At 46.6% G+C, this 27417-nt stretch overlaps 1 protein-coding gene across 1 annotated transcript; it reads right to left on the minus strand.

Moving 5' to 3' along the window:
* Positions 1-2842: 2842 nt before the first annotated feature.
* Nans (N-acetylneuraminate synthase) lies at positions 2843-22157 on the minus strand. Its single transcript, XM_047525676.1, has 6 exons — positions 21939-22157; positions 18746-18961; positions 9684-9783; positions 8130-8284; positions 4841-5107; positions 2843-3080 (listed from the first exon to the last, which is right to left on the minus strand). The coding sequence occupies exons 1-6, from the start codon at positions 22068-22070 to the stop codon at positions 2871-2873; spliced, it is 1080 nt and encodes a 359-aa protein (XP_047381632.1). The 5' UTR covers positions 22071-22157; the 3' UTR covers positions 2843-2870.
* Between the last annotated feature and the right edge of the window lie 5260 nt (positions 22158-27417).

Raw genomic sequence — 27417 nt, forward strand, 5'->3', positions numbered from 1 at the left:
TTGGAGAATCCAATTTGGTGTTTACAGAGCAACCTGGACCCTTCTGCCATCTAGGCTGCCAGCACCTAGAGGTGACCCACTTCTGCGTTAGAAACCAGCCTGCATATTCTCAGCTACAGTCCAGGCCCTTCCCTCCTTTTCTTCCGGACCCAGGCCCTGGAACACATCTCTCTTCTGCCACATTATGTCTCTTCTTGTTAGGGCATCTTGGGTATTTGCTTAAATGTCACTCTACTTCTGTGTGGGGAAAAAAAGGCTATCAAATCAAACTGGGTTTTTGTGTGTGTATACAGGACTTGGGACTGAACCCAGGGCACTCACAACTGAGCTGCATCCCCAGCCCTTTTATTTTGAGACAGGGTCTCACTAAATTGCCAAGGCTGGCCTTGAACTTGCCATCCTCCTACCTCACCCTCTGAAGTAGCTGGGATTACTGGCGTGCACCACTGTACCCAGAAGAAACTATTTACTAACCTCTGCTTCCAGGGAGAAATGAAGGTGCAGGGACACTAACCAGAAACTGATGCTGTCACACTTAGCACATCCATGAGCAGCTTCTCCTCTACCCAAGTACAGCCCGGGACTGACCTCACCCGGCCACAGACACAGCCCTCTCCAGACATTGTTTTGGGATCCACGGGAGGAGACCCCACACAAGTAAAGAAACTTCAAAAGGCTAATTATATGCATTTGAAAAGACACTCAAATACACTTTGAAATAAGAGGAGTTATATAGTAAAAGTCAAATAAATATAAACAGATTATGAATTTGAAAAGATATTTGAAAAGGATTAATCTCAGTATCAATTCAAGAGAGCAAAGGGAACTGTCTGTAAAAGGTTCACGCTGTGCTAGTTCAAGGAAGTAAAACAATGAGGAGCTGTGACAGCTGGGTTTGTAATTTTATGTGACATAAAATTATTTTGTTGATTGTGGAAGGACTCATCTCTGCATCACCCTCAGATCCAAACTTGCCAGCTCTGAGCCCCCTGCTGCCCATCCCTGTACACATCTGTTTTCTTCCCTTGTGCGCTTGCGCCCTCTGGTTTACTCGCTGTGCTCTGGCTTCTGCACCTGCCTGTCTGAGAACCAGTTCTATGAGGAAGGGACTGGGGCTGCTCACTGTTGTGTCCCTTGTACTCAGCAGAGCCCAGCAGAGAGCAAGTCCTGGGGATTTGCTGAAAGAAAGAGTGAGTGCCACTTCTGACTTGGCTCACTGCCTCCAAGCCACACAGCAGGCCCACTAATCCTCTCAGAGAAGTGGCAGCAGAGCGGTGGAATGGGCAGGCTGGAACTCAGGCAGCAAGTACAGGTCACGGGCTGTGCAGAGCCTGACAGGCAAGCACAGGCCTGAGGCACAAGTGAGCCAGGGTGCAATGACCTGTGGGGCCCCAGTGGTGCTGAAGGACAGGCTCGGTGCGGAGGCCTGTTCCACACAGCACAGCAGCCCCAGGCCCTGAGCATCCGCTATCTGCCAACCTCAACCTCCCTTGGAGTGGCAGGAAAACAGAAGTGGGCCAGACCCTAAAGGAGATTGCAGGGCTAACCAATAGCTTTTCCAAACCCTGATTAGCATAAATTTGGACCAGTAGCATTGACTCAAGTGCTGTATAAACCCCTAGACTAGCCCACTCAAGCAGCAACCCCTACTGGGTCCCCTCTCATCTGGCAGGGGTTCTGTTTCGATTCCTACTTGAATAAATCCTACTCTTACACTCACTCATCCGTGTGGGTGGATTTCACTCATGAGACAAGAACCTAGAAAGAAGCTGGGTGCGGTGGTGCACACCTGTCATCCCAGCGGCTCAGGAGGCTGAGGCAGGAGGATCACAAGTTCAAAGCCAGCCTCAGCAGCTTAGCAAGGCCCTAAGCAATTTAGTGAGACCCTATCTCTAAATAAAAAATAGAAAGGGCTGGGGATGTGGCTGAGTTGTTATGCATCCCTGGGTTCAATCCCTGGTACAAAAAAAACCCAAAAAGAAGAAATTGGCAGTGAGTTGCTGGGGTCTGCTGTGGCACTGGAGGGTACAGGCCACCATTAAGGGCTGCAATACGCCACTTAGTGGTAGTGGAGAAGAAATGGGCTTTCTGGGCTGCAGAGGCCTTTAGTTTACGCAGACCTCACCAGTCAGCAGAAGCAGAGAAGCTCGTTTCACTTCTGTCTTATTTGCTCAGAGATAGGAGCGCTTTCCTCGGCCCACAAGATGTTCTGACAAATCCCCAGTCCTTTCTCTAATGCCAAGTGACCACCACACAATGCTGACTGGATACCCCCAAGGGCAAGGAGGGGATAAGGGAAAAAGAGAGGAGAGGCAGCTGGAGGTCTGGTAGGAAGCAAGACCTCCGGTCACTCGGGTTTGGCTCTGCAGGACGAGCATGAAGGCTCAAAGAAAGCTCACACCTCCAAGTGGCCACAGAGACTGCAGGACATGTACTTGTCTTTGTCCTCTGGGACAGCCAGCTTGAAGCAGAGACTGCCTCATTTGCTCTTCTTGTGTCTCTCCTTTTTTTTTTTTTTTTTTTGGTACCGGGGATTGAACTCAGGGGCACTCATCCCCAGCCCTTTTTTGTATTTTATTTGGAGACAGGGTCTCACTGAGTTGCTTAGCACCTCACTGTTGCTGAGGCTGGCTTTGAACTCATGAGCCTCCTGCCTCGGCCTCCCGAGCTGCTGGGATACACGCGTATGCCACGGCGCCAGCTCTTTCTATCTTTTTAATGGACTAGACACTGGGCCTGGCCCAGAAATGTAAGGGGCTTGGGGTGGATGAAAGGCAGGTCCCCAGAGACCAGCACTCCTGCCCCAGCTCACCCAACACACTGCACAGTACAAGCGAGGCACTTGAGACTTCAGAGAATGGCACTTTATTTTAAGACTTGATTTTTTTGCCATGATTTTCTACTGATTCTTCCAAGATGGTATCGTCTTCTTCAATAGTGACCAGAACCTTCTTGCCCACCAGATTAAAAATGTCTTCAGGAGGATACCCTTTGGGCTCACCGACCTTCACAGTGAGCATGTCCAGTGTGAGAATGGTGCCTTCTGGAATTTTCACTTTGGCCACCACTGACTTGCCCAGCTGTGGACAACAAGAAGACTCAGTGACAGATTCACAGAAGGATCCCCTACACATTGCTCCACACCCAAGGTCCCTGATCAATCTCCACAGGCACCTTGAGAGCAAGGACTCGGTTGTCCCCACGATGCCCAGAACAATATTACACACTCAGGGCCTCAGCCAGTGTGGAATGACTTCACAGCCTCAGAAGAGGCCATTACAGTCTAGGATGCGGCTATGGAGCCAGAGTCAGGTCCGAGCCCCATCAGCGGGGATAAGAGTGTTCTAGTTTTGCTGAAAAATGGGAAAAAACAGTGCTTGTATCTTTTATTGTTTTGTTTTTTGCTGTATTGGGGATTGAACTCAGGCTAGACCCATTTTAATTATTATTTTGAGACAAGTCCTCACTAAATTGCCAAGGCTGGCCTTGAACCTGCCATCCTCCTGCCTCAGCCCCTGCGGAGTAGCTGGGATTCGTCAGTGCCGGTGCCTTGTGAGATGCTGTGAAGGCTAGGATGCAGAATGCTCTCAGTACGTGAACGCTACATCACTCTCGTCCTCACCTAGTTCAACGTCTCGCTGTAAACATGGGGATCTAAGGCCCACAAAGGACAGCGACTTGACCAAGGATGCAGACAGCCAGCACGAGAACCTGGAGGAGGGTGCTGACTCTGGGGACACATACACGATGGCTATTTTGATAAAAAAAAAAAAAAAAAAAAAACTACAATGGAGGTGGGGGCAGGGCTCACAAGTCAGGGAGAGTGACTATCATCTGAATGACAGGAAAGGGCTCCACAGGAAGGGGACAGGACAGGCAGGTGGGAGGAATGAAGGCTACCAGCTCATGACCAGCGTTTCTGCTCCACCAATGCTTCAAAATAATCCGTTATGTTACTCTACCTTCTCCAGGAAAGACCCCAAGAGATCAATTCTGTTTGGAATGTAGAGCCAGGAAAACATATCTGTCAACTGATGATTATCAAATTATGCACCTCACTGTGTTTCACTGTTTGCTCAGGAGCAAATCATGTGCTCAGCTGCTTCACTCCCTTCTGATTTCTGGTAGATTTCTCTCCCCTCTTCTCTACAAGTTAGCTTGTTTCCTTTTACTATTCATTTCCCATTATATGTGCACCTTTAATTTTGGGGTAGCAGCAGGTAGGCCCTGCTAGAATAAAATGTGACTGAGCTTCCCTACGTATGCCTGGCCTTTGACCTTTGACCTGACCCAGACAGCCTGCAGCAGACGAGGAGTGTTTGCATGCGTGGCAGCCCTGAGATGCCTGGCTCTATGACTGAGGCAGGAAAGTCCAGGCCACAGCTTCCAAGAAGTCCAGAGAGGGGTCAGGGTGCCAGGCAGCGTGCTCAGCCTCACCATCCCATCCAGGCTAATGCTGCCAAGGGACACCCGCACCACTGCCCACCAGCGCATTCAGCCATGCCTCCCGTGCTTAGAAATGCCACAGGCTTTGCCCTCCACAGGACCCCAGATTTGGCCCATCTCTTGGAGTCCAGCAGCACCAGGGCCTCAGGCTTCAGGGACTTTTAGTGGAAGACTCTAATGTGATCTGACCAGAGAAAAGGCCAGAGTTTTCCAGTGAGGAGCGCACTCCCCAGTTGTTCACATGAGCCTGAACGAAGTCAGAAAGGTTGGGGCAGCATTCCTTTATCCTTTCATGGATCTAGAAGGCTAGGGCTGGTAGAGACCCCACCTCTCAGGCACGTGCACTAGGTCCCCCTCAGAATGGCAGAGCCACGCAGGGCCGGGCAGCACCCACCTTCTCATTGCAGGCCATCTCACAGGGCAGCAGCTGCTTGGTTGGGGAGCCCAGCGCCCTCTCCACAAGGCGCACGGACCGCACCAGCTCAGCCAGTTCTCCAGGCTCCAGTGAGGCCGAATGGTCACTCCCCTTCCAGGTCTTGTCAAGAGTTATGTGACGTTCCAACACCTTGGCCCCCAGAGCCACTGCGGCCACAGATATTGCTATACCTGTTTCATGTCCAGAATACCCGATGGGAATGTCAGGAAAGAGCTTCTGATACTCCTTTAAAATAGAAAAGGAAGAAAAGGTCGCCCACTGTGGTGCTTTGTGCATAGTCCCTGGAGTCAGGCAGATCTGGGACAAGACCCAGTTTAGCCACTCACTAGCTGTCGAACCATGGGGGAGATACTTCCAGCCTCTGTTTCCTGAGAGGAATAATAGTACCTGTGAGGGGTTGCTCGCAGGCAGGAAAGGCACTCAGCGCATTGCAAATGCTCCAAAGCTATGGTCATCATTATCATTAAGAATGCATTTTGTAGCTAGGCGTGGTGGGCGGCTTGGGAGCCCAAGGCAGGAGGATTGGGAATTCAAAGTCAGCCTCAGCAACTTAGCAAGGCCCTAAGCAACTCAGTGAGACCCTGTCTCCAAATAAAATACAAAATAGGGCTGGGGGTGTGGCTCAGTGGTTGAGTGCCCCTGAGTTCAATCCCCAGTATCCCCATCACCACTGCCAAAAAAAGAATGCATTTTGTAGCTGGGTATGGTGGCAAGTGCCTATTAACCCAGTGCTTTGGGGGCTGAGGCAGGAGGATCTCAAGTTCAAAGCCAGCCTTAGCAATTTAGCCAGGCCCTAAGCAACTTAGCAAGACCCTGTCTCAAAATAAAATATAAAAAGGACTGGGGATGTGGCTCAATGATTAAATGCCCCTAGGTTCAATCCCTGGTACCAAGAATAAAATGAAATAAAATAAAAATAAAAATAAAAAATGTATTTTGTGGTAGAGCACTTGCCTAACATACACATCCCTGGGGTCAAATGCCTAGCATTACACACACACACACACAAATGCATTTGGAAGCTGAGGCAGGAGGATCACAAGTTTGAACTCAGCCTGACTTGAAATAAAATTGAAAAAAGGGCTGGGGATGTAGCTCAGTGGTAGAGCCCTTGCCTACCATGTGCAAGACTCTGGGGCTCCTTCCCCAGTACTGCAACAACAGTGCCAAGAAATGCTTTTTCAGAATGTTTCACCCTGCAAAAACCACCAGGAATAACAGCATAACTAAAACTGAATACCTACACTCATTCAAAACTCATTTGTCACATTTAATTAACCTGCACTGCAGAAAGCAAGAGTGCTATATGCACAAATATCATCAATAATATATACAGTCCAATTCCAAAGCAGTCTGTTGGTGAAAATGCTAAATAATTAATAAGATAGTTACAATTCACTGAATACAACAAGACATTCTCAGTGGGCAAGCCTTGTCAGTGAGGATGACCAGAAAGCTTAAGTACAGCAAGGAGAAAGACTCAGGCAGGGTTTCGTAAAAGATCAGGACAGTTGGGTGGCAAAGACCTGGGAAACCAAGCTTTGCGCAATGGAATGCAGGTTGCCAGGTCATGGAATTACCTATACATTTAAAGTCACTACAAGGTATTGATGATAAGTGCATGCGTGCACGCGCGCGCACACACACACACACACACATACACACACACACACATCCATTTCCAATTAGTTAAACTTCAGTCGTTAGTCAGAATATTGATTTCACAGTCCTAAGGGGAAGATGAGCACTTCCGCAAGAGGCTGCACAGTATGGCCCAGGCTGAATATCCCTAATCCAAGACAGCTGAGGCAATAAGAGACCAAGGCCTAGGAGGACTCAGCCCAAGCTGTGGTCCCAGCTTGGCCCCTAAGACTGGACTTTGTCATCTGTAAAACAATGAGTTGGAATAGACACAATCTTGGAAGAAAGTTCCCTTAAGTGGTCACTATCACAAGTTTGAGCATCAGGGATGTTCAGAATTAGACAATAACAGAGCCAGCAAATAGCACAGCAGCCAAGGCCAGGGTGTCAAGGTCTCCTGCAACTTAAAGTGAACAAAGACAGATGCCCGCCACCCATGTCCACCACAGCAACGTTCCCGCTATAGCCAAGAGTGGGACCCACCCTACGGCCATCGAAGGATGGGAGAGTAAACACAATGTGAACCCTAGAATCATATTCAGCCTTAAAATGCAAAATTGTGATACATGCATGAACTCTGAAGACACATTAAAGAAGACAGACACAGGAGGACAAACACTGTAGGATTCCAATCACATGAGGTTTCTAGTGTATTCATATTTAAAGAGACAGAAAGGGGAATGGTGATTGCCAGGATCCTGGGAGAGGGAGGAATGGGAAGTGAGTGTTTAATGGTGTCAAAGTTTCAGTTTGGGGTGACGAAAACATTCTGGAGATGGATGGGGGGATGGTGGCAAGGCACTGTGAACGTACTTAATGCTGTTTTTTTTGGGTTTTTTTGTATTTCTTTTTTTGGTACCCAGGGATTGAACTCAGGGGCACTCGACCACTGAACCACATCCCCAGCCCTATTTTGTATTTATTTAGAGACAGGGTCTCACTGAGTTGCTTAGCGACTCGCTTTTGCTGAGTCTGGCTTTGAACTCACAATTCTCCTGTCTCAGCCTCCCAAGTCCCTGGGATTACAGGTGTGCACCACCACACCCAACTAAAGAGTCTAATTTTTAAAAAAGGGCAATATACTAAGAAAGGATATGAGCCAGTAACTCACAGAAGAAGGACAATTATGAGGACTCCATTTTAAATTTTATAATGGGAGAAATTTAAGAAATTTATGACCAGGCACAATGGGGCACACCTGTAATCCCATCAGCTTGAGAGACTGAGGCAGGAGGAGCACTAGTTCAAAGCCAGCCTCAGCAACTTAGTGAGGCCCTAAGCAGCTCAGTGAGACCTTGTCTCAAAATAAAATAGAAAAAGGGGCTGGGGATGTGGCTCAGTGATTAAGTGCCCCTGGATTCAATCCCCAGTGCCAAAAAAAAAAAGAAATTTATAGCCAACCTCTTTAGAACACATGCACTTCGTCAACGACTTGGTTCTCATTTGATCTGCAACAGCGAGACTGTCAAAGGATGTTTAAATTACAAAGTACGCCACAGTTGGTTAGAACTCTGGTTATATAAAAGGTTCTATCTTCTCTACGTTCCCCACAGAAAAAAGCCATCACGCCATGGCCCCATCAGATGGCACCTTCCCTCCTGCTCACCAGGATGACGCGCAGGTTGGCGTCCTCGGGCTGGAGCGGGTAGGCGCTGGTGCACTGCAGGAAGCAGAAGTTAGGGTTGAGGGGCTTCACAATCTGGTAGACTTGCTTCATGGTGTCCATCGACTGCATCCCACTGGAGATCACCATCGGACGACCTGAGGAGCCCCGAACTGTCTTTTAAGGGTTTAGACTCCCACAGACGCATCCCAACTTCTGTGCTCGCCATTCAACTAAACCAACAAGCATTTCTAGCCACTTTGTGGGAACAGAGATGAGTGTGATGGGTTCTTGCCCTCGTCATAGGAAATGTAGGCTCCCCTTCAGCAAAGGGAATTAAATTAAGGGGATAGAGGAATGTCACAGTACTGAGAAGATGAGCATCTCAGCTGACGAAGAGGTCACACAGTGTGGTTATCTGAAAAGCTGAAATCTGAAATGCTCCAAAATCTGCAACACTTCTGCCCCCAGGCTTTTTGGATAAGGGACATTCAACCTGTAGCATGGTGGGGTGACCACCAACCCCCAATTCAAGAGCATAAAGCTGAGTGTGAGGGCCCAGAGCTTCTACTTCCAGCTGTGCCTGGGCACACCACTGTGCTTTGAGTTTACGATGTCTTGTCTATGAAATAAGTAGAAAGTGTCCGAGTAATTTGACCTGCTTCCATCCCAGGGTTATTATGAGGGTCAAATGAGATCAGTCATGCTATTACACCGCTTTATAAATTATCATGTATAGACAGTAGGTAGAATATGCCTACAGAATGTTTTTCAAATCAGTTTCCTCTAAAAAGTTTTCACATAGTGTCATACCCTTCATTTCCTATATAATTTTTTAATTGATCAAAAAATTGTGCATATTTATGGGGTACCATGTAATGTTTACACGCACACACACATGCACACACACATTTAAACTGTATATATATATATATATATATATTATGCAATGTTCAAATTAGGGCAGGTACGTCTCATCGAACATTGTTTCTTTGTCATGACAACTTTCAAAATCCTTTCTCCCAGTGTTTTTTAAATAATAAATGGTGGGGCTGTGGCTGTGGATCAGTAGTAGAGCACTTGACTAGCATGTGTGAGGCACTTAGGTTCAATTCTCAGCACCACATGCAAATAAATAAATAAAGGTTCATCAACAACTAATAAAATATTAAAAAAATAATAATAATAAATGGCACATTGCTACTATGCAATAAACACAAAAACTAATTTCTCTTATCTAACATAATTTAGTACACATTGAACAACCTGTCCCATCTCCCCGCTACCCTTCCCAGCCTCTGGCAACCATTGTTCTACTCTCAACTTCTAAAAGATCAGTTTTAAAAACATTTTTTTAATTAAAAAAAAATTCTTGGAAAACTACCATATCCTTACCTTGTTGCAGGTTAGCAATATTAAAACCTGGAAGTACACACTGACTGAAGAGGTGTCCAAAGTCTGTCTGCATGAGATCTACCTCAAAGTGGGCTGCTCTAGACGGGTTAAAAATACCAAGGTTGGACTCCCTCGGGTTTTATGACAAAACATGAAACTCACCTTTTTTGGCTGTCTTTTCCAGATAAGGAAAATTGTTAGTGTCCCCAGATCCAACTTTAAAAAACGGAACATTCAGCTCGTGCAGAAACTCAACTGCCATCTACAAAAATGAAAGAGGGAGCTCTTTTTCACTACTGTTCTAGAACAGTCCTATTCTCGAGGCAGGGGAGGGGTGAGGCAGGAATAGGAAAGCCTCTCCTCTGACCCAGAGGGACTCTCAACGACTTGACTGTTTTCTCAGTCACCTCATTCCAACTTGAACGTTCAGTCCTATCCACCCACCCATTTGTCCAACGCACACGTACTGCTGGAAGGAAGGGTCCTGGCCAGACCCTTCCTTCCCCAGGGGCCCAGGCCAGGGAATAAAAGTGAGAGGGTCAGGACCCGATCTTGACCCAGTAAACTTGACAGTGAGAAAGTGAATGACCCTCAAAAGCTTTCCCCTTCACTCAGGGCCAAGCAGCCGGGAAAGGAGGCCTTTTTAATCCTTGTCAAAAAGGGAAAATGGAGCATTTTGTGGTCCAGCCCTGAACCAGTGATCCATATCTGGCAGGCACCGTCAGGCCCAAGTCCCTTCAGACTTCAACCATGCTGCCCACAGAAAAGCAAGCCTCAGTCGTGTCCCGACACAACGTCCGTGCTTAAAGTTACCTATTTAGGGTCCTCCACATCCTTAGCTGGGATTCATCAGGAACACTGAGGATGTTGGGGTGTGAGACGCAGCTCAGTGGTGAACACTTGCCTAGCATGTGCAAGACCCTGGGTTCCAACCCCAGAATCACAAAAATAATAATAATAATAAAATTTTTAAAAATTCAGGAATTGGGAAATCTCAGCAAATGTTTGCTGGAGTGATCAGTGAATCATAGATATAAGAGTAAAATCTCAGATTGCTGTTAAATAACAATATCCCCAAAAAACTACTCTCATTAAAGTATATTTGGCATACCAAAAGCTGCATATAATATACATGGTTCCAAATATGGATGTTCTAACCTAAAATGCTGCTTGGAACTCAGAAGTAAGTTAGGACTTAATGAGCCAGATCGGTGTGTCTTACGATTTAATATGTGCATACAAATCTCCCAGGGATCTTGCTAATATGAAATGTAATTTTGATTCTGTTTGTCTACAGTATGGGGCCTGAAAGTCTGAATTTCTGTAAGTTCCTGGGTAATGCTAATGCTGCTGTCCATGAATCAGACTCTAAGTAGCAAGGAATCAGATAAACAAGCATAAAAGTCCAGAGGGTAGGAGGTGGTAAGAAACATCATGAGAAGGTCATTCTGCATGTAGCTCTTTAAATCAACCCACTGTGGCAGAACTTCATCCATCTTCCTAGCAGGCACAGAGCCACTGCAAACACTTGCTGCGTGCAGAGAAAACTGCTCCTCTGTACATCTTCTATTAACATACAAGTGAGCCAGGCATGGTGGTGCATTGCCTACAATCCTAGCAACTCAGGAAGCTGAGGCAGGAAGGTTCCAAGTTTGAGGCCACCCTCAGCAACTTAATGAGATCCTGTCTCGAAGTTAAAATTAAAAAACAAAACAAACAAAAAAAAAACGGCAGGAGATATAAAGCACCAATACTGCAAGCGAATAAATAAATAAATATAGTGCTGTGAAACTATGAATAGTGGTTACCAAGCCAGTTCAAATGCATTCTGTAACCCTCTTGGTCCAAGAGACACTGTACAGTATGAACAGAATGCCTGAACCACCTAAAATGCAGTTCATGCTGCTCATTCCTCTGCTTTGTTTTTTCTCTTTTCCTCCTTTTTTTTTTTTTTTTTTTTTTTTTTTTGTGGTGCTGGGGATCGAACCCAGGGCCTTGTGCTTGCAAGGCAAGCACTCTACCAACTAAGCTATCTCCCCAGCCCTCCAATATTTTTTTTTTAGTTGTGGATGGACACAATACCTTTATTTTATTATTTTTATGCGGTGCTGAGGATCGAACCCAGGGCCTCGCACATGCCAGGCGAGTGCTCTACCACTGAACCACAACTCCAGCCCCTCCCTTCCATATTTTTCTATCTCATTCTCTCCTATGTATGTGTCACACTTTTAGCCAACCCTAAAATGGAACCAAAAACTGGTTTTTGTTTGTTTGTTTTTGGGGTACTGTGGATTGAACTTGTGGGTGCTTTCCCACTGAACTATACCCCAAGTTCTTTTATTTTTTATTTTGAGACAGGGTCTTCCTAAGCTGCCGAGGCTGGCCTTGAACTTGAGATCTTCCTGCCTCAGCCTTCTGAGTTGCTGGGATTACGGGAATGTTAACACCACAACTGGTTAGTTTTTAATATATTGATTAAGCAAAGTCTAGTTTTCCCAGCCTTCTGACTGTACCTAGTGGCTGAAGAAGGTATTTTCTATGTAAAGAGGGAAAACCCTGTACTAAGTTTTCTTTTAGATAATGCTAATCTGGTGGGAAAGTGGCCCTCCTGGGCATGAACATCTAGGTGAACGAGCCAGCTCAAGAGAGGCGCTGAGTAAGCAGAGGTGGGGAGGCCAAATGCAGGAAAAATCGTGGCTCCGCTGTAGGGGCTGTGAGATCTGCATGGAATTCTCTAATTTTTAAGTGATGAAAAAGGGCCAATTCCTGCTGGGAGCGGAAGGGTGTGAACCATTTTGCTGCCCTCCTGGGGGAATCTGTCACCACCTAGTGGTCAGTTAGAAAACTGCTGCTTCGAATTCCTTACTCTGCAAAGGCTGCCAACTCACCAATCTGGAAGGTCCTACCTTCCAACCTGACGTGGCATTGCTGTGCACCCAGGGTCCCTTAGGGTGCATCAGAGCCTGGTGATCTCCTCTCCATGGACCCCATGGCTTCCCCCATCCTGTCTTTCCTGTTGTTGGGTCCCATTTCCATCCGGGACACAATGAAGCCAGGCAGCCTCATGAATTCTCCCTCCCTTCCTGTCTTCTAGGGTCTGTCTGAAAGGAAATCAAATCCTCCTCAGGCACCCACGTGGATTTAATGCACAGAAAAGCGTCCCCCCAACAGACTGGTTTGGGGAAAATGCCAAAACATTAGTTCCTTAGAGGGTCCCGGTAAATGGACTTATTAACTTTCAATCTAGTGTTAAAAAGTATTTAACTCTAAATCAATTTAACTTTTTAACTCTAAATCAATTAATTATTGAGAATTGACTATATGCCTACAAAACCTCCTTTTTGTGTTGTGTACTGAGAAACTTTGGGGACCACTGGTCTAAGGTACGGGTCATAGGAAAAGGGTAGTAAAGCCAGAGGCTCTAAATCCCCTTTCTCTCCCCATTTCTGAATCCTGTAGGAGAGGGGGGCAAGTCCATGGTGAGGAGCTGGGGGCAACCGGGGATGATGCTCCAGGGAGAGGGGGAAGCACAGAGCCAAAAAAGGGCGGGCTTGCTTCAACTCTTGGCTCATCCGAGTGCCCAGTGCCATCTGCCGCAGAGGCAAGGGAAGGAACAGAAGTGGAAGGAAAAGGCACTGCAGAGGCAGGTGAGGGAGGGAAGGGCAGCTGTCACCGTGTGAGGGAGGCGTGCCCGTCAGGGGCCCCTGCTACGGACGTGGCTTCCACCTGCTTCCTTGGAAGAACCACCTGCTCAGGCTGAAGACGCTGCTTCCTCCAGCTGAGTTGCACAGGTCTCAGCGCCCCTTTCAGTCAAGTGCCCAGATAGCTTTCTGGCCTTAATAAAACTCCGACACACCTTAACCTTTCCTTAGCACAAAGAGAACACCCTAGAACAGCACACAGGGTGGAGAAAACCGGCACTCCATAAATGTACTGTCTATAAGGAAGTCAGGGTGGGTAAATAGTGGGAGCCACTTACTGGGTAAACACAGAAGAAGGGACCAACGCACGACTCACTCCAACAGCTGGCCGGACAGGAAATGTTGGTGCAGCAAATCAAAGTCAATTAACTCTTGTAAAGGTTCTTAAGAATGCATTTTATTGAGTGCCCTGGATCCCAGGGGACCAGCTGGGAACAAACAGCATTCTGAGGACAGAGGAACCTCCCTGCCCAAACAGGCTGAAACAGGGAAATTCCAAGGGTTCCAGGGAACAGGGCGGCTATCACTGGTAAGAGGATGCTGACGTGGCACTGTCCTTGCCCCCAAAGACTCACCTTACTGAAGCCTCCCACAGCCCTCAGGGGGACACCTTTACAATCTCTGGGGCAGTAGCAGCTACAAGAGGTTCCAGGAGGAGCCCAAGTCAAACAGGAAGCCTCAGTACCAGGACCTGAGCTCAGAGTAGGGTGCCACGGCAGGTGTTCCAGACACAAGGGCTTGCAGGCGTGCAGAGGGAAAAGAACCAAGAAAACGGTGCCGGTAGAGGCAGCCAGCCTCTGCTACCAAACACCCAGGCTCCTCTCTGCCTCCCAACTGCTTCTGGTCCTCAACCAAAGTCACCTGGGGAGATGACCTACAGAAGTGCCTTTCCTCAGCAGTCACAGATGCAAGGAGGTGCCCTTCTCCTGCAGGGGCCTGGAAGAAAGTCCTCACCCCACATGTAAGCCATCTTGGGGCCATCTTCTCTGGTTCTTTGCTAACTGAGAAACAGGGTAGGGAAGCCCAGGGAACGCAGCCTGTCCACACACAGAAAAGGAAATGGAGGCCCCGGCAGGGAAACACCCAGATGTCCCAGATCTTAGCCTAACATTTGCTGAGCACTGACTATGTGCTGTGCTTTATGTCGGTGATCATATTTAATCCTCACAATGACCAGATGGCTTCTGCTACTAACCCCACTTTATAGCTGAAGAAAGAAGGCACAAAGAGGTAAAATAACTTCATGTGGACACACCAGTAATTTCAGGCAGAACCATATTCCAACTCAAAATGTGATCCCAGAGTCCACGTTTTTAGCCACAGGACCACACAGCCAGGGTATGGGCCACAGGGCAGAGGTGAGTACTGTACGGTAGAGATACACACTGGGTACTATACCTCACAGCAAAAGTACCACCATATGGCCAGGGAGTGTGCCACTCAGCCAGGACATGCACCAATTAGCTGCAGCACACGCCAAGCACCAGAGGTGTCCAGCACACGGCCGAGGCCTGTACCACACAGCAAGGGAGATCGCCACTCAGCATGGGGCCCAATTACTCTGATTTTTACATTCTTAAAAATTACTGAGGGCTCTAAAGAGGTTTTGTTTAAATGAATTATATCTATTCATATTTAATGAATTAAAAATTCAAACTGAGAAAATTTTAAGTTTTAATTTTTTTTATTTTTGGATAATTGTAGGTTGACACACATCTGTAAGAAATAATAGAGATCTTGTGTACGCTTTCCTCAATGGCAATATCTTGCTGAACTATGGTACAACAGCATAGCTGGGTGACCGACATTGATGAGTCCTCTGATCTTACTGAGATTTCACCATGTTTAAATATAGTCATTTTTGTGTGCCTGTATTTAATTCTATGTGATTTTACCATAGGCACAAATTCATGAGACCACAGCCACATAGAAGGTGCCATCGCTGCAAGGACCCCTCATGTCACCCTTCATAGCCACACTCCCTTCCCTGACTAATCTCACAGAACTACTCCTCTGTTCTCCATCTGCACAATTTTGTTATTTTGAGAATGTTGCACAAACAAAATCATATAGTATGCAACCTTCTGACACTGGCTTTTTGTTGCTGTTGTGGTCTTGCTATGTTGCCCAGCTGGCTTCAAACTTGCAATCCTCCTGTGTCAGACCCCCAAGTAGCTAGGATTACAGGTGCCACTGTGCCCAGCTGAGACTGGCTTTTATGCTCAGCGTTAATATTTTTTTTTTTTTTTTTTTTTGGTACAGTGATTGAACCCAATGGCGATTTACCACTAATGCTTTCATTTTTTATTTTGAGATGGGTCTTGCTTAGTTGCTTAAGGCCTCACTTAATTGCTGAGGTTGGCCTCAAACTTGTGATCCTCCTGCCTCAGCCTCCTGAGTTGCTGAGATTACAGGCATGTGACACCACACCTGGCTTAGCACTAATACTCTTGATAAGCATCCCGGCTGTTGTGTACATCAACAGTTCATTCCTTTTCATTGCTATCAGTACCATGTGGTATGGATGTAGCAGACTTTAACCATTCACCTGCTAAAGAATGCTTGGGTTGTTCTAGTTTTCGGCTACTATGAATAAAGGTTCTGTGGACATTCATGTATAGATTCTTGCTGTCAGTTTTTGCAATACCTAGGATTGAACCCAGGGCCTTGAGCATGCCAGACAAGCATTTTTCCCCTGATCACATCCTAGTCCTCATTTCTTTAGGAATAGTACCAAATGACAACTGGCAGTCCATATGATAAGCCCAATCTGATTTTAAAAGAAACTATCACTTTAAGTGGGTGAATTGTACAATATGTAAATTATTTCTCAATAAAGCTGTTTTAAAAAGAAAGAAATTATGCCGGATGTGGTGGTGCACACCTGTAATCCCAGTGGCCTGGAAGGCTGAGGCAGGAGGATCTCAAGTTCAAAGTCAGCCTCAGCACAAGTCAGGTGCTAAAGAACTCAGTGAGACCCTGTCTCTAAATAAAATACAAAATAGGGCTGGGGATGTGGCTCAGTGGTTGAGTGCACCTGAGTTCAACCTCTAGTACCCCCTCAAAAAATAAAAAATAAAAAGAAAGAAATTTTCATACTATTTTCTAGAGTCATTAGACCATTCTACATACCTTACCCCCAGCAGTGCATGAGTGATCCACTTTCTCTGCACCCTTGCCACCATCTGGTGTAATCATCTCTTGTTATTTAGCTATACTGATGACTGTACAGTGACAATTCAATGTGGTTTAAAACAGAGAAATTAAAGGACTGGGGATGTAGCTCAGTGGTAAAGCATTTGCCTAGCATGTACAAGACCCTGGGTTCAATATCAGACCTGGAAAAACTTTAAATCATAAGACTAGACAAGCACAAAAGAAAAAATTGGATTTTGTGTTTGATCTTTGAAGGATACCATCAAGTAAGTGAAAAAAACCTATAGGATAGGAAAAAAATGTTGGTACTTATTTATCTAAGAATTTGCATTTAGAATAAATAAATATAACTTTTTTCTCCAAAGAGGATATATGTACAACCAATATGCACAAGAAAAGATGTTCATCGTTAGCGCAGGGAAATGCACTACCATAATGAGCTAGGACTTCACACCCAATGGGATGGTTCGAATCAAGACAGAAATAAAATGTTGGTGAGGATGTGGAAAAATTGGAATGCTCAGACATGGCTGGTGGGAATATAAAAGGATGCAGCCACTCCGGAAAATAGTGTCAGTTCCTCAAAAAAGTTAAACATAAAGTCACCACGTGATCCAGCAATTCCACTCCCACACATGCCCAAGAGAAATGAAAACATCCATACAAAACTTGTATGTGAATGTTTATGGCAGAATTATTCATGACAGCCCAAAGCAGAAACAACCCAAATGTACATCAACTGATAAAAGAATAAATGAAATATGGACTATCCATAACACTGGCTACTATTCAGCCATAAAAAGGAGTGAAGCAGTATTGACACATGCTGCAATACAGATGAACTTTGAAAACATGTTACATGAAAGGAGCCCAACTCAAAGGGCCACACGTGGTATGATCAAGTTATCTGCACTGTCCAGAAGAGTCAAGTTTACAGAGACATGAGTAGGTCAGTGGTTGCCCAAGGCTGGGAAAACTGGAGGTGGGGGCAGGGCAGGAACGACTAAAGATCAGCAATATGTCTAAGCAACATCTATGGGTAGATTTTCCTAAAATGAAGAACAAAACAACAACAAAAAAACCTGTCCCCTTCCCCCTAAGGCAGCTCCTGGGTCAAGTCTCCTGAACATCAGACTTCAGCCAGTATCAAGGGTGGGGAAGAGCAGGGGAAGCCCAGAGACTGTGATGAGCTTTCAGATATTTACTGCCTGAGTCTACAACTCTGGAGCCCAGAGTGACGCAGAGGGCAGGTGAGCAGACTGCACTAGGCAGATGTGCTGCCTTCAAGACCCATTTCCTGGCATCTAACACTGAACAAACTTCCTGGTTCCTTTGACCCTTCATTTTTTCATCTGTAAAATGGGGTACTGTAGGGATAAGATATATTACTGTAGGTGAAAATGCTCTGTAAACTATGAAGTATACTTTGCTTACGTATTTAATGGTCCTGGGGATCAAACCCAGGGCCTTGTGCATGCTAGGCAAGTGCTCTACCACTAAGCTACATCCTCAGACCCAGAAATGAGTATTAGATGGGACCTACAAATGCCAGGGGTGGTGGCAAAAGCCTGTCATTATCAGCAACTTGGGAGGCAGAAGTAGGAGGATCACAAGTTTGAGGCCAGTCCAGGCAACTTGGTGAGACACTGTCTCAAAAAATAAAAAGGACTAGGGGTGTAGGAAAGTGACCCTGGGTTTAAGGACATTAAGGTGTTCATCTTTCTGAATGTGGGCACAGCCTGGGAGTTTCTAAGATTCTCCATGGTATCACTAAAAAAAATAGGAATGTTTTCAACAGACAAATCACAGCATTTTGCCCCATAGTTAAATACTGTTCTTTCAAAACACTGTTGGGAGGATTGCAGGATGCACCACCACCACCAAGAAGACAAAACTTAAGAATATTTTTATGTCACGGTGCACATGGGACCCAGAACCTGGTACCAGCTGGATCCTTCCAGGATGTAAGCACGGCAAAGTCAGAACCTACCTGTCACCAGCCTGTGAGACACTCCCTTCTGAGTGATGCCAATGCCACCTTACTAAGCCAGACACTCTCCAGCAACATGTTCTGGAGCCCAATCTAGGCCACTTTCCACTGGGAGAACCTAGCCCAGCTGGGGTGTACCATGAACTTGAGGGACCCTGGGGGTGCAGTGTGGCTGTTGCCTATTTCCAGAGACAACTTGTTTTTTAAACTATAGTAGCCTTCTCACCAACTTCACTGGGCCTTTGCACCTGCTGGCTTCCCACTTAGCTGGGCACAGTAAAGGTGGCTGGAGCTGGCTCTAAGCCAAAAGACACCACACTGCCTGCTCTCCCCTGGGTCTGCTAAAGTGGCATGTGACAGAGGGGCAGGGGGCTCACCTCATCCATGCCAGAAGCAGTGAAGAAGATGCCGACCTCCTCTGCATATCGCTGCAGCTCCCGGTACTGGTCGTGGCTGAACTCCAGGTGGCGTTTGTGCTCCCCATACGTCTTCCCCCACGAATGCTTGGAAGTGTATGGCCTCTCTAGGGCTTTCCGATTAAACTTGAATTCCAGCTCACTCTTCTGGAACTTGGCACAATCGGCTCCACACTCCTACAACACACAGTAGGACACCTGTCCACGACCTGTTGTGCATTCTCAGCAGAAATGCTGGGGCAACTGTGATGACAACTTTTTTTTTAAAGACAATGTAAATTGACAGAGACAAAAAGGAATGGGGGTGGGAACTGCTTCCAAGTTGCTGGGATTTCAGGTGTGCACCCCTACGCCCAGCTAATGCCAGTTCTTTAGGAAGCTGAGACAGGAGGATTCCAAGTTGGAGCAATTTAGGGAGACCCTGCCTGAAAAAAAAAAAAAATGTGCCAGGGATGCAGCTCAAGGTAGAGTGCTCACCTTGTATGCACACAGTCCTGGGTTCAATCCCTAGTGCCACCAAAACCAAAAACAAAGCTGGACCATCTGACTTTAAAAGCTGAAGCTGTATTATAAATCTGCCTCCCATCGCCCAAGATTGTTTCAAAAAACTACTCAAAAGAAAGCTTAGGCAAGACCCTCTAAAGTCTCAGCTTACTGCCATCTCTGTAGACACAGAGGTATTCATGCTGTTGAGAACCTCTCGGGCCCAGAATCATCAATGGACTCCCACTCCTGGAAAAAAATTAAAATCACAAGATAGCACAGTCAGGATTTGAGACTGGAAAGAAGGTGAAAGAATGTTAGAACTGCAAGTGACCCTGGTAAAAGACTTCTCATTGTCCAGATGTAGACCACAAGGCCCAAAGCCTCGGTTGTATGAGAAGAAAGTAGCTTCCTCCTCTTCTATTCTAAACATGAGCAATTTCTTTAGCTGGTCAATGCTATGTGAACTCTAGGTTCAGAAAATAGTCACTGTTGCTGTTTTACTAGAATGTTGAAAGTTTCTTCATTTGAGGTGTTATTGCTGCTCTGATGACAAAACCAAGAATCAAGGGCTGGGGATGTGGCACAGTGGTAGAACGAACAAGTGCAAGACCTTGGGTTCAATCCCCAGTACTACAAAAAACAAACAAATAAAAACCAAAAAAACAAGCATCAGAAGTCCACCATGAGCAAAGGGCGTGATATTTTATTTGCACCCAAATCTACACATCATCATAATATATTTTATTATAATAAAATAAAACTAAGTGAAAAAAGCTATTTTTAGCGTTGCAAACAGGGTGAGGGCAGTAGCTCAGTAGAAGAGCATACACAAGGCCCAGGGTTTGATCCCCAGTCCTGGGGAAGTAGAGAAAAGAAAAAAAAAAGAATTGCAAGTCAGCATGTACATAACTATGGGTAACTAGGCTTGCAAATGTGACTCTATTTACAAATGGCAACAAAGTCCAAATAAATAAATCTGGAAATAAAAGGATTTCAAGAAATTCCACTGTGTTAATTTTTAAACAAAGTACCTATACATATTGTAAACCAAGAAAAACTGAGACATAGAGAAGAAAAGTCACCAGCTCAAGATGACTGAGCCAGTAAATGGTGTACTGATTCTAGTCCAGAGCTCTCTGCACCATAATATAGCCCCAATCCCATCATTCTTTTCCCCCAGGAGAACTATCTTACAAAATTAAGAGAGAAACTATGAAGAAAAACTATGTTTCCATGGCTTCCTTATCTCTAGGTATTTTTACAACTTCAGCATGCAAAGAGGTCACACCTTAGAAAAACAGACTGCTCCTCTAAATTAAAAGCACTCATTTCCCCTAGAAAATAACTTTATAGTACAAAAGGTTGGAGCCCTGAGGTTAAGAACAATTTGATGTTGTTGTTGTTGTTGTTTGTTTGTTTGTTCCTTTAAAACCACTTTTTGCTAGTTGTGTGCCCTTAGGCGAGTCATTTATCTTCTTTGAGTCTTTAAAATGAAATCAATAATGGTTGGGGATGTAGCTCAGTGGCAGAGCCCTTGCCTAGCATGCTAGAGGCCCTGGGTTTAATCCTTAGATCCCCAGCACCACATAAATAAGTAAAATAAAATCCACAGCTTCCAGGCCTGGGGTTGTTATGGGAATTATGTGAGATGGTGAATTTAGAGCATTTGGGTCAGTGTGAGAAGCCCAAAATTGTAAAGTACTTAGATGATTCAGTGGTTAGGCTTCCATAAAAGCAGTTAGTTCTGAAAGAAGAAAAAGAAAAAACCTAATCAAAAATGATATGAAATCAGGTGACCAGCACTGAAGAAGGAAAAGGAAAGATGGCATGTGCTACCTCTAAACCAAGCAATCAGAGTGCAGACCTTATCACAATCCTCAAGGGGGTTTCCTGGTCTAACGGAGAAAGAGGCATAAACGACAACACAATGCAATACCCAGGACTGGGGTTGCGGGGAGAGGTGATGGGAGAAGAGGGAGAAATCATCCAAGTCGTCCTGAACGTAAGTGGAAATTTACTAAGAGAAGAGGAAGCACGAATATTCATAAACATCATATCCCTAATAGCTGACATTTATGGAGTCCTATGTGCCAAGCACCAATGCCAAGAGTTTACGTGAGTTACTTCACTTCATTCTCCCAACAACTCTATGAAGTACTACTATTTATCAAGCTGGGTTTTCAAATGAGGAAACGGAGGCTCAGAGAAGTTTAGAAACTGGCAGAATTTGAACTCAGAGCCCGGGTTTTTAACCACTTCGCACTCCAAACACAGGGAGTGGCAGGGGAGAGAGACCACAGCAACTCCCAGGGACTTTAATTTCCTGGAAGTCAGTCAGTGTCGCAGGAGGATGTCAGACGAAATACGATAGGCAGGAAGTGGCAGGGCCACTAAGATCTCGGGCTACGAAGGGAGCCACTGACGGTGGTAGACAAGGCTGAGATCTGATCAAGTCTGAATCGGGAGATGATTCCAGCACCAGAGGGGAAGGTAAGAGGTGGGGTTAGGAGGCAGCTGCTGAAGGCAGACACGTCAGGGGGGAGGCGGAAGGGGTGAGGGAGAGAGGTGGGAACGACTCAGAAAAAGGAAAAGGCGAGAGGGAGGACAGGCGGGATGCAGGGCACGGAGAGGGGAAGGTGTCCTGGGGTCCGGCGGCCGCGCCCCTCACCTTGGCCGTGCGGATCATGCACTTGGCCACTTCTAGGTCGCCCTGGTGGTTCTGGCCGATCTCGGCGATGATGAAGCACGGGTGCTGCCCGCCCACCCAGCGCCCGGGACACAGCTCCAGCTCCAGCGGCATCGCGGCGGCTCGCGCTCCCGCACCTCACCGCCAGCGTGGGCCCGGCGCCGCCGCCGCCTCACTCTGCGGAGGGCGCAGCCCAGCCAGCCCGCACTCCGGCCTCTCCACGTCAGCCCGCGGCCGCCGCGCAGCCAATCTCTGGGCCCCGCCTCGCTCCCGGTAGCCAATCGGAGCTGGGGGCGGGGCCTCCAGCGGCAGAGTCGTGGGGCGGGCGGAGGAAGTCCTGCTCCTCTTGAGCGGGGAGTGTGACTGCTTTCCTGTAAGCGCGAACTCTGACTGCTCCCGGGTCCTTGCAGACCTCAGAAGGAGGCTGACGGTCACCTGCGCAGGGCTTAGTCTGTGTCCAGTTCCGAAGGGCGTAAGCAGAGCGCGCCCTACGGGGTAATGGAAAAAACAGGGAATGCGGAGTCGAAATCCGAGGACTGGTTGAATCCAGCTCTTCATGAATATGCTGGTCTTCCTGAGCGATTTTTTTTTTCCCCGTTTTATCTGACGCTGGAAAATAATATAGAAACCCCTAATCACAGTACTTGGTGTAGTAAGTTTTCAGTTAGTGGGTGGCCGTTCCAATTAAATCAGAGGCAACCAGATCACAAAACTCCACTGACTTGTCCAGTGCCACCCAGAAAGAGTAGAGGTGAGACTGGGACTATGGACTGTCTCCCATCCCCGGGCTCCTGCAATACATTTGATTGGATTTCAAACCAAGTTGAGAAATGAGTTAATTGATTGCCTGTTTGACTTAGCAGAACTGATGAGCAAAGTAGCAAGATGGCAAGGAGGGAGGGTAGGTTTTGGCCATGTCGGCATAAATGTGCAGTTGAAATTGCCCAACAGGAAGGAGGACAGGCAGCTCTAAAGCTCAAAGTGGACATTAGGACCCGAGAGAAATCTGGGAGCCAATGAGGAAAAGACTGAGGATATAGGCCAGATTGCTGAAGGAGAAAGCCAGGGAAGGGCTGAGCAACGTGGAGGAAGCCTCCTGCAGCTGCCTGGGAAGAAACAGAAAAGAGACCAGAAACCATCCACAGAGAACCAAAGAGGGGAGATGCACAGGTGGGCCAAAGGCCAACAGCAATCCAGGAGACTGAGGATCAAGAAGATATTAGTGGCTGGGGTGGTCGTGCATACCTGTAAGCCCAGTGGCTCTGGAGGCTGAGGCAGGTGAGTTCAAAGTCAGCCTCAGCAACTTAGCGAGGCCCTAGGCAACTCAGAAAGACCCTGTCTCTAAATAAAATATATAAAAGGGCTGGGGATGTGAACTCTGGGTACCCCTGAGTTCAATCCCTGGTACAAAATAAATAAATAAATAAATAAGATTTAGAGATCAAACAGGCACTGGAGACAGCAGATTTGGTAGCAAAGGGGAGGTGAGGAAACAGAAGGGCAAAAGTAGAACTTTTTATTTATTTTTGGGTGCTGGGGATCGAACGCAGGGCCTTGTGCTTACAAGGCAAGCACTCTACCGACTGAGCTATCTCCCTAGCCCAAAAGTAGAACTTTTATTGGAAAGGCTCAGTTGTTACAGGAGGTAGGAAATGCACCCTGGGCTGGAGGGGGGTCCCAGCTTGAGTGTTTCTGAGGAAGTTTGTGTTTGGAGATCAATAGGAAGCAGCAAAGGAAAGAAGGAGATTGCAAGCAGAGAGATGGAAGTGGGACTCATTCTTGCTTTTGTGGGTGTGCTGCATTAGCTGGCAGGGGCTTTCTGTCTCAAGTTTAAATGGGAAACAGCAGACCCTGATCACAGGGAAAATGAAATCCAGCATTACAGTAACTCAGTCACTTTTAGCTGAGGAAAACCATTGTGGTTTTGTATGATTTGTGAATAAATGGAAATCAAGTCTAAAGGGGAAAAAGATATGACACTTAAAAATAGTTATCCCACAAGAAATGATTAGACTGAAGTTATTGGTATCTAAATAAGAACTTTCAGTAACTCGAAGTTCACCTTACTACAGTAAGGAGGAAAAGATGCAAATATCATTCCATTCTTGGTCTTGTGTTTAAAGTCAGTTTCTGGTACTATTTGTGGCTTTTTCTGCTTACTTAATGAAACAATATTTAACATGTCAAAATGGATGAGAGTGAGTGGGGAGGTCATTTAAAACACATTAAAACCAACAGGGAACTCTTTCCTGTTATTGGCAGAAGAGGGTGAGGAGGAACTTCATTTTGGAGAAACATAGAGTACCCAGTGTGCTGAGTCATGGGGTTGAGAGTGAGGATTGGAGTCCAGTTTCCACATTGGGTTCTCTGGGGTCTGAGGTACCAGGGGTCACCCAGCTGTGGAAGTCCCTCCTGAAGCTGGTTGTGGCAGTTTTCCTCCAACTAGGACTCCTACCTAATTTTTTTACCACTCTGCTCTACCTACACTGAAATATTTTGAGTCACCCTAAAGGATCATGTCTGTCACCTCCGGACCTTGGCACAGACTTTCCTGTGAGTATTCACTTCCTACTCCTCCACCCCCATCATACTGAGCCTCCTCTGGCCACTTCCTGCAGGTCCTTTAGCAGAGCATTTACTTCCTCTAGCTCCTTCTCTAATCTCCCCATGGAACCCTCTCCTTTGCCCACTTCTTACCCTTCAAGGTAGCTGCCTCTTCTCTTGACTGGTCTCTGAGCTCATTCAGGTCAGGAGTCATCCGGGCCACCTACTCAGCCTCAATCCAGGGCAAACTCCTAGGGATGTGTGGTGCCCAGAAGCAGCAGAGGCCTGCTCTGCCTTAGGTTGGGCAGAGCCTTGTAGTCTAACTGTGTCCTGCAGGGCCAGGACCTCCTTTAGAGCAGGTCCCGGATCATGTCTTGCTGTGTGCCCAGCATGAGGCACAGAACTGCTAGTAGATGCCAATAAACACTATTTGAATGAGTAAGTATGGAAAAGATGAAATGAGGGTGAGACTGAGGCACGACTGACTCCATCTGTCTACGCCTCAGGCCTCATTCAGCCTCTTGGGTGAACATGACTGTTCTGAGATCTTACTGAAGCCAGCTTTCTGGCCAGTTCCCCTGAGGAAGAAATGAGGGATCAAGCCACTCATACCCTCCAACCCAAGCTGCCGGGAACCTGCCTGGATATCAAGTGGCCAGAATCTGATTCACCCTAGGTTATTAACTGCCCACACCTGCTTCCTGCTTCTTCAACCCTGAACCTCACCCCTGTCACAGGAGTACCACTTTAAATCTCTGCTGTCCCTGAAAGAATAAACCCCATCACACCTGTGGAGGTGAAAGTCTCCCTTGAAGGATTTTTGACCTGTGACATACTTGCCTGCCCCCATTTCCGCAATGTACCCCCTCATACACCCAGCAAATCATTCCTGAGTACCTGCTGTTTGCCAGGGACCACATCAGCACTGGGAACAGACTGGGGGACAGAGAGCCATGGTCTTTTCCCTGTAAACTCTAGTTTTCAATAAAAGTGTTTAAAATAAAGGTAAACTATATTCACACATAAATACATGATAAATATATGTCCTTGTTGTTAGAAGGACAACAAAAATGTAAACTAAGTGCCATGTGAGAAAGGAATGCAGGGACCTCTTTGGATCTGTGCTCAGTAAGGTGCTTTCTGAAGAGTCAACTTTCAGGCTGAGACCCTCCCCCACTACACCCCAAATTCCCTCCAAATGATAATAATCTCTTCCTGCACTGGGTCCCCACAGGATGCAGAAACAGCACAGTGTCCTCAAAAAAGGACAAGATCTGGGATAAGTCAGGCCTAAGTTCCCCTCCCAGCTGCGGACCTTCTTAACGTCCTCCTCTGCGAATGGGGACAACCGCCACAAGAGGGCAGTGGTGAGTCGGCTTGAGAAGAGGAAAGGAAGCCACCGGCGACAGCCCGGACCTGCCCAGCATTTAGAGAGTGTCTCAATTCCTCCTGCTCCCTGTGGCCTGCCCCACCTCCCCACCCTCGGACCTCATCCTGACAGTTATGCCTGTCACTGACCTCATTCCCAGTTGGGCTGGGCTTGCCCCTCCCTGCAGTCCAGTCGGGACAGTGAGTCCATGAGGTGTCTGCACCTCCTCCTCTCACCCTTCACTTCAGAGTCCCCAAAGCTTACACCACTTTCACTTTTCTTCCCGCCTGCTGTCCTTGGGAACCTTGACCATGCACCAGGCTTCAAGATCTGCATCCTGACGGGCGAGTCCCGCCTTTCACCACCAGCCTGCTCACTCACAGCCTTCTCTGGAAACCGCTGCAGGACACCAGAACTCTCGGGGGCAACCTGGTCTCAGCCATGTGATGCTGCCAACCCGAGGCTGACCAGATTGATGTAGACAATATTTAGGCCAATAAGCAGATCGACATCATTAGCTAGCAGGAAATGCAAAGCAAAACCACAAGATACCACTTCACACTTGCTAGGAATTCTAAAATGGGAAAGATAGATAACAAGAATGTCGGTCTTTGGATGTCCCTCCAAAGCTGTTCCAACCAGGTCCTCACTTTCCAAGGTCTTCCCCAGAGCCTGGTGATCACCAGGAACGGCAGGGGCATGCACTTCTGCCAACTGGGGTGTGCAGAGTTGCTCAGCTCCACTTTATAGAAACCCCCTTGGATTCTCTGACTCAGCCTGGTAACATCCCAGTAAGCCACAAGGATCCCTCAGTTTGTTTTTGTCTATTGATACCTACTTCCCTCCAGCTCTGCCCCCTTTTAAAACCCTGGTAAACTTTGCTACAATTGTGTTGTTTCAAAATGTTAAAGAGGGCTAAGGATGTGACTCAGTGGTGGAGCACTTGCCTGGCATGTGTGAGGCCCTGGGTTTGATCCCTAGCACCAAAACAAAACGAACAAAAATGTTGTAAGTGGAACTTTATGGGTAACCTTTTGGAATGGGCTTTTCCCACTGTGTGTAATTCTTTGGGGGAGGTGGGGTTCATCCAGTTCATCAACACTTACTGCACATGTCAAGTGTTTCTTTGCTTTGCTGCATAGTACTCCACAGAATGAATGTGGCACAATTTATTTAACCACTTACCCTGTTGGAGGACATTTGGTTGTTTCCTGTTGGGGCTGATCATGAATGAAGTTGCTTTACACATTCGTGTACTTATTTTGTGGGTGGACAAAGTGTTCATTTCTCTGAAATAATGACCAAGAGTGCAATATCTGGGTCATATGGTAGTTGCACATTTAGTTTTATAAGAAAGTGCCAGAGTGCCACTGTTTTCCAGAGTGGCTGTACCTTTTTCATTCTTACCAGCAACACATAAGTGACCCAGTTTCTTTGCATTCTCACTAGCATTCTATGTCATCGCTATTTTTTATTCTGATAGGCGTGTAGTGATCTTTCATTGTAGTTTTAATCTGCATTTCTCAAATGGCTAAGGATGTTGGACAT

The sequence above is a fragment of the Sciurus carolinensis genome, chromosome 14 (genome assembly GCF_902686445.1).
Source record: "Sciurus carolinensis chromosome 14, mSciCar1.2, whole genome shotgun sequence".
Taxonomy (NCBI): domain Eukaryota; kingdom Metazoa; phylum Chordata; class Mammalia; order Rodentia; family Sciuridae; genus Sciurus; species Sciurus carolinensis.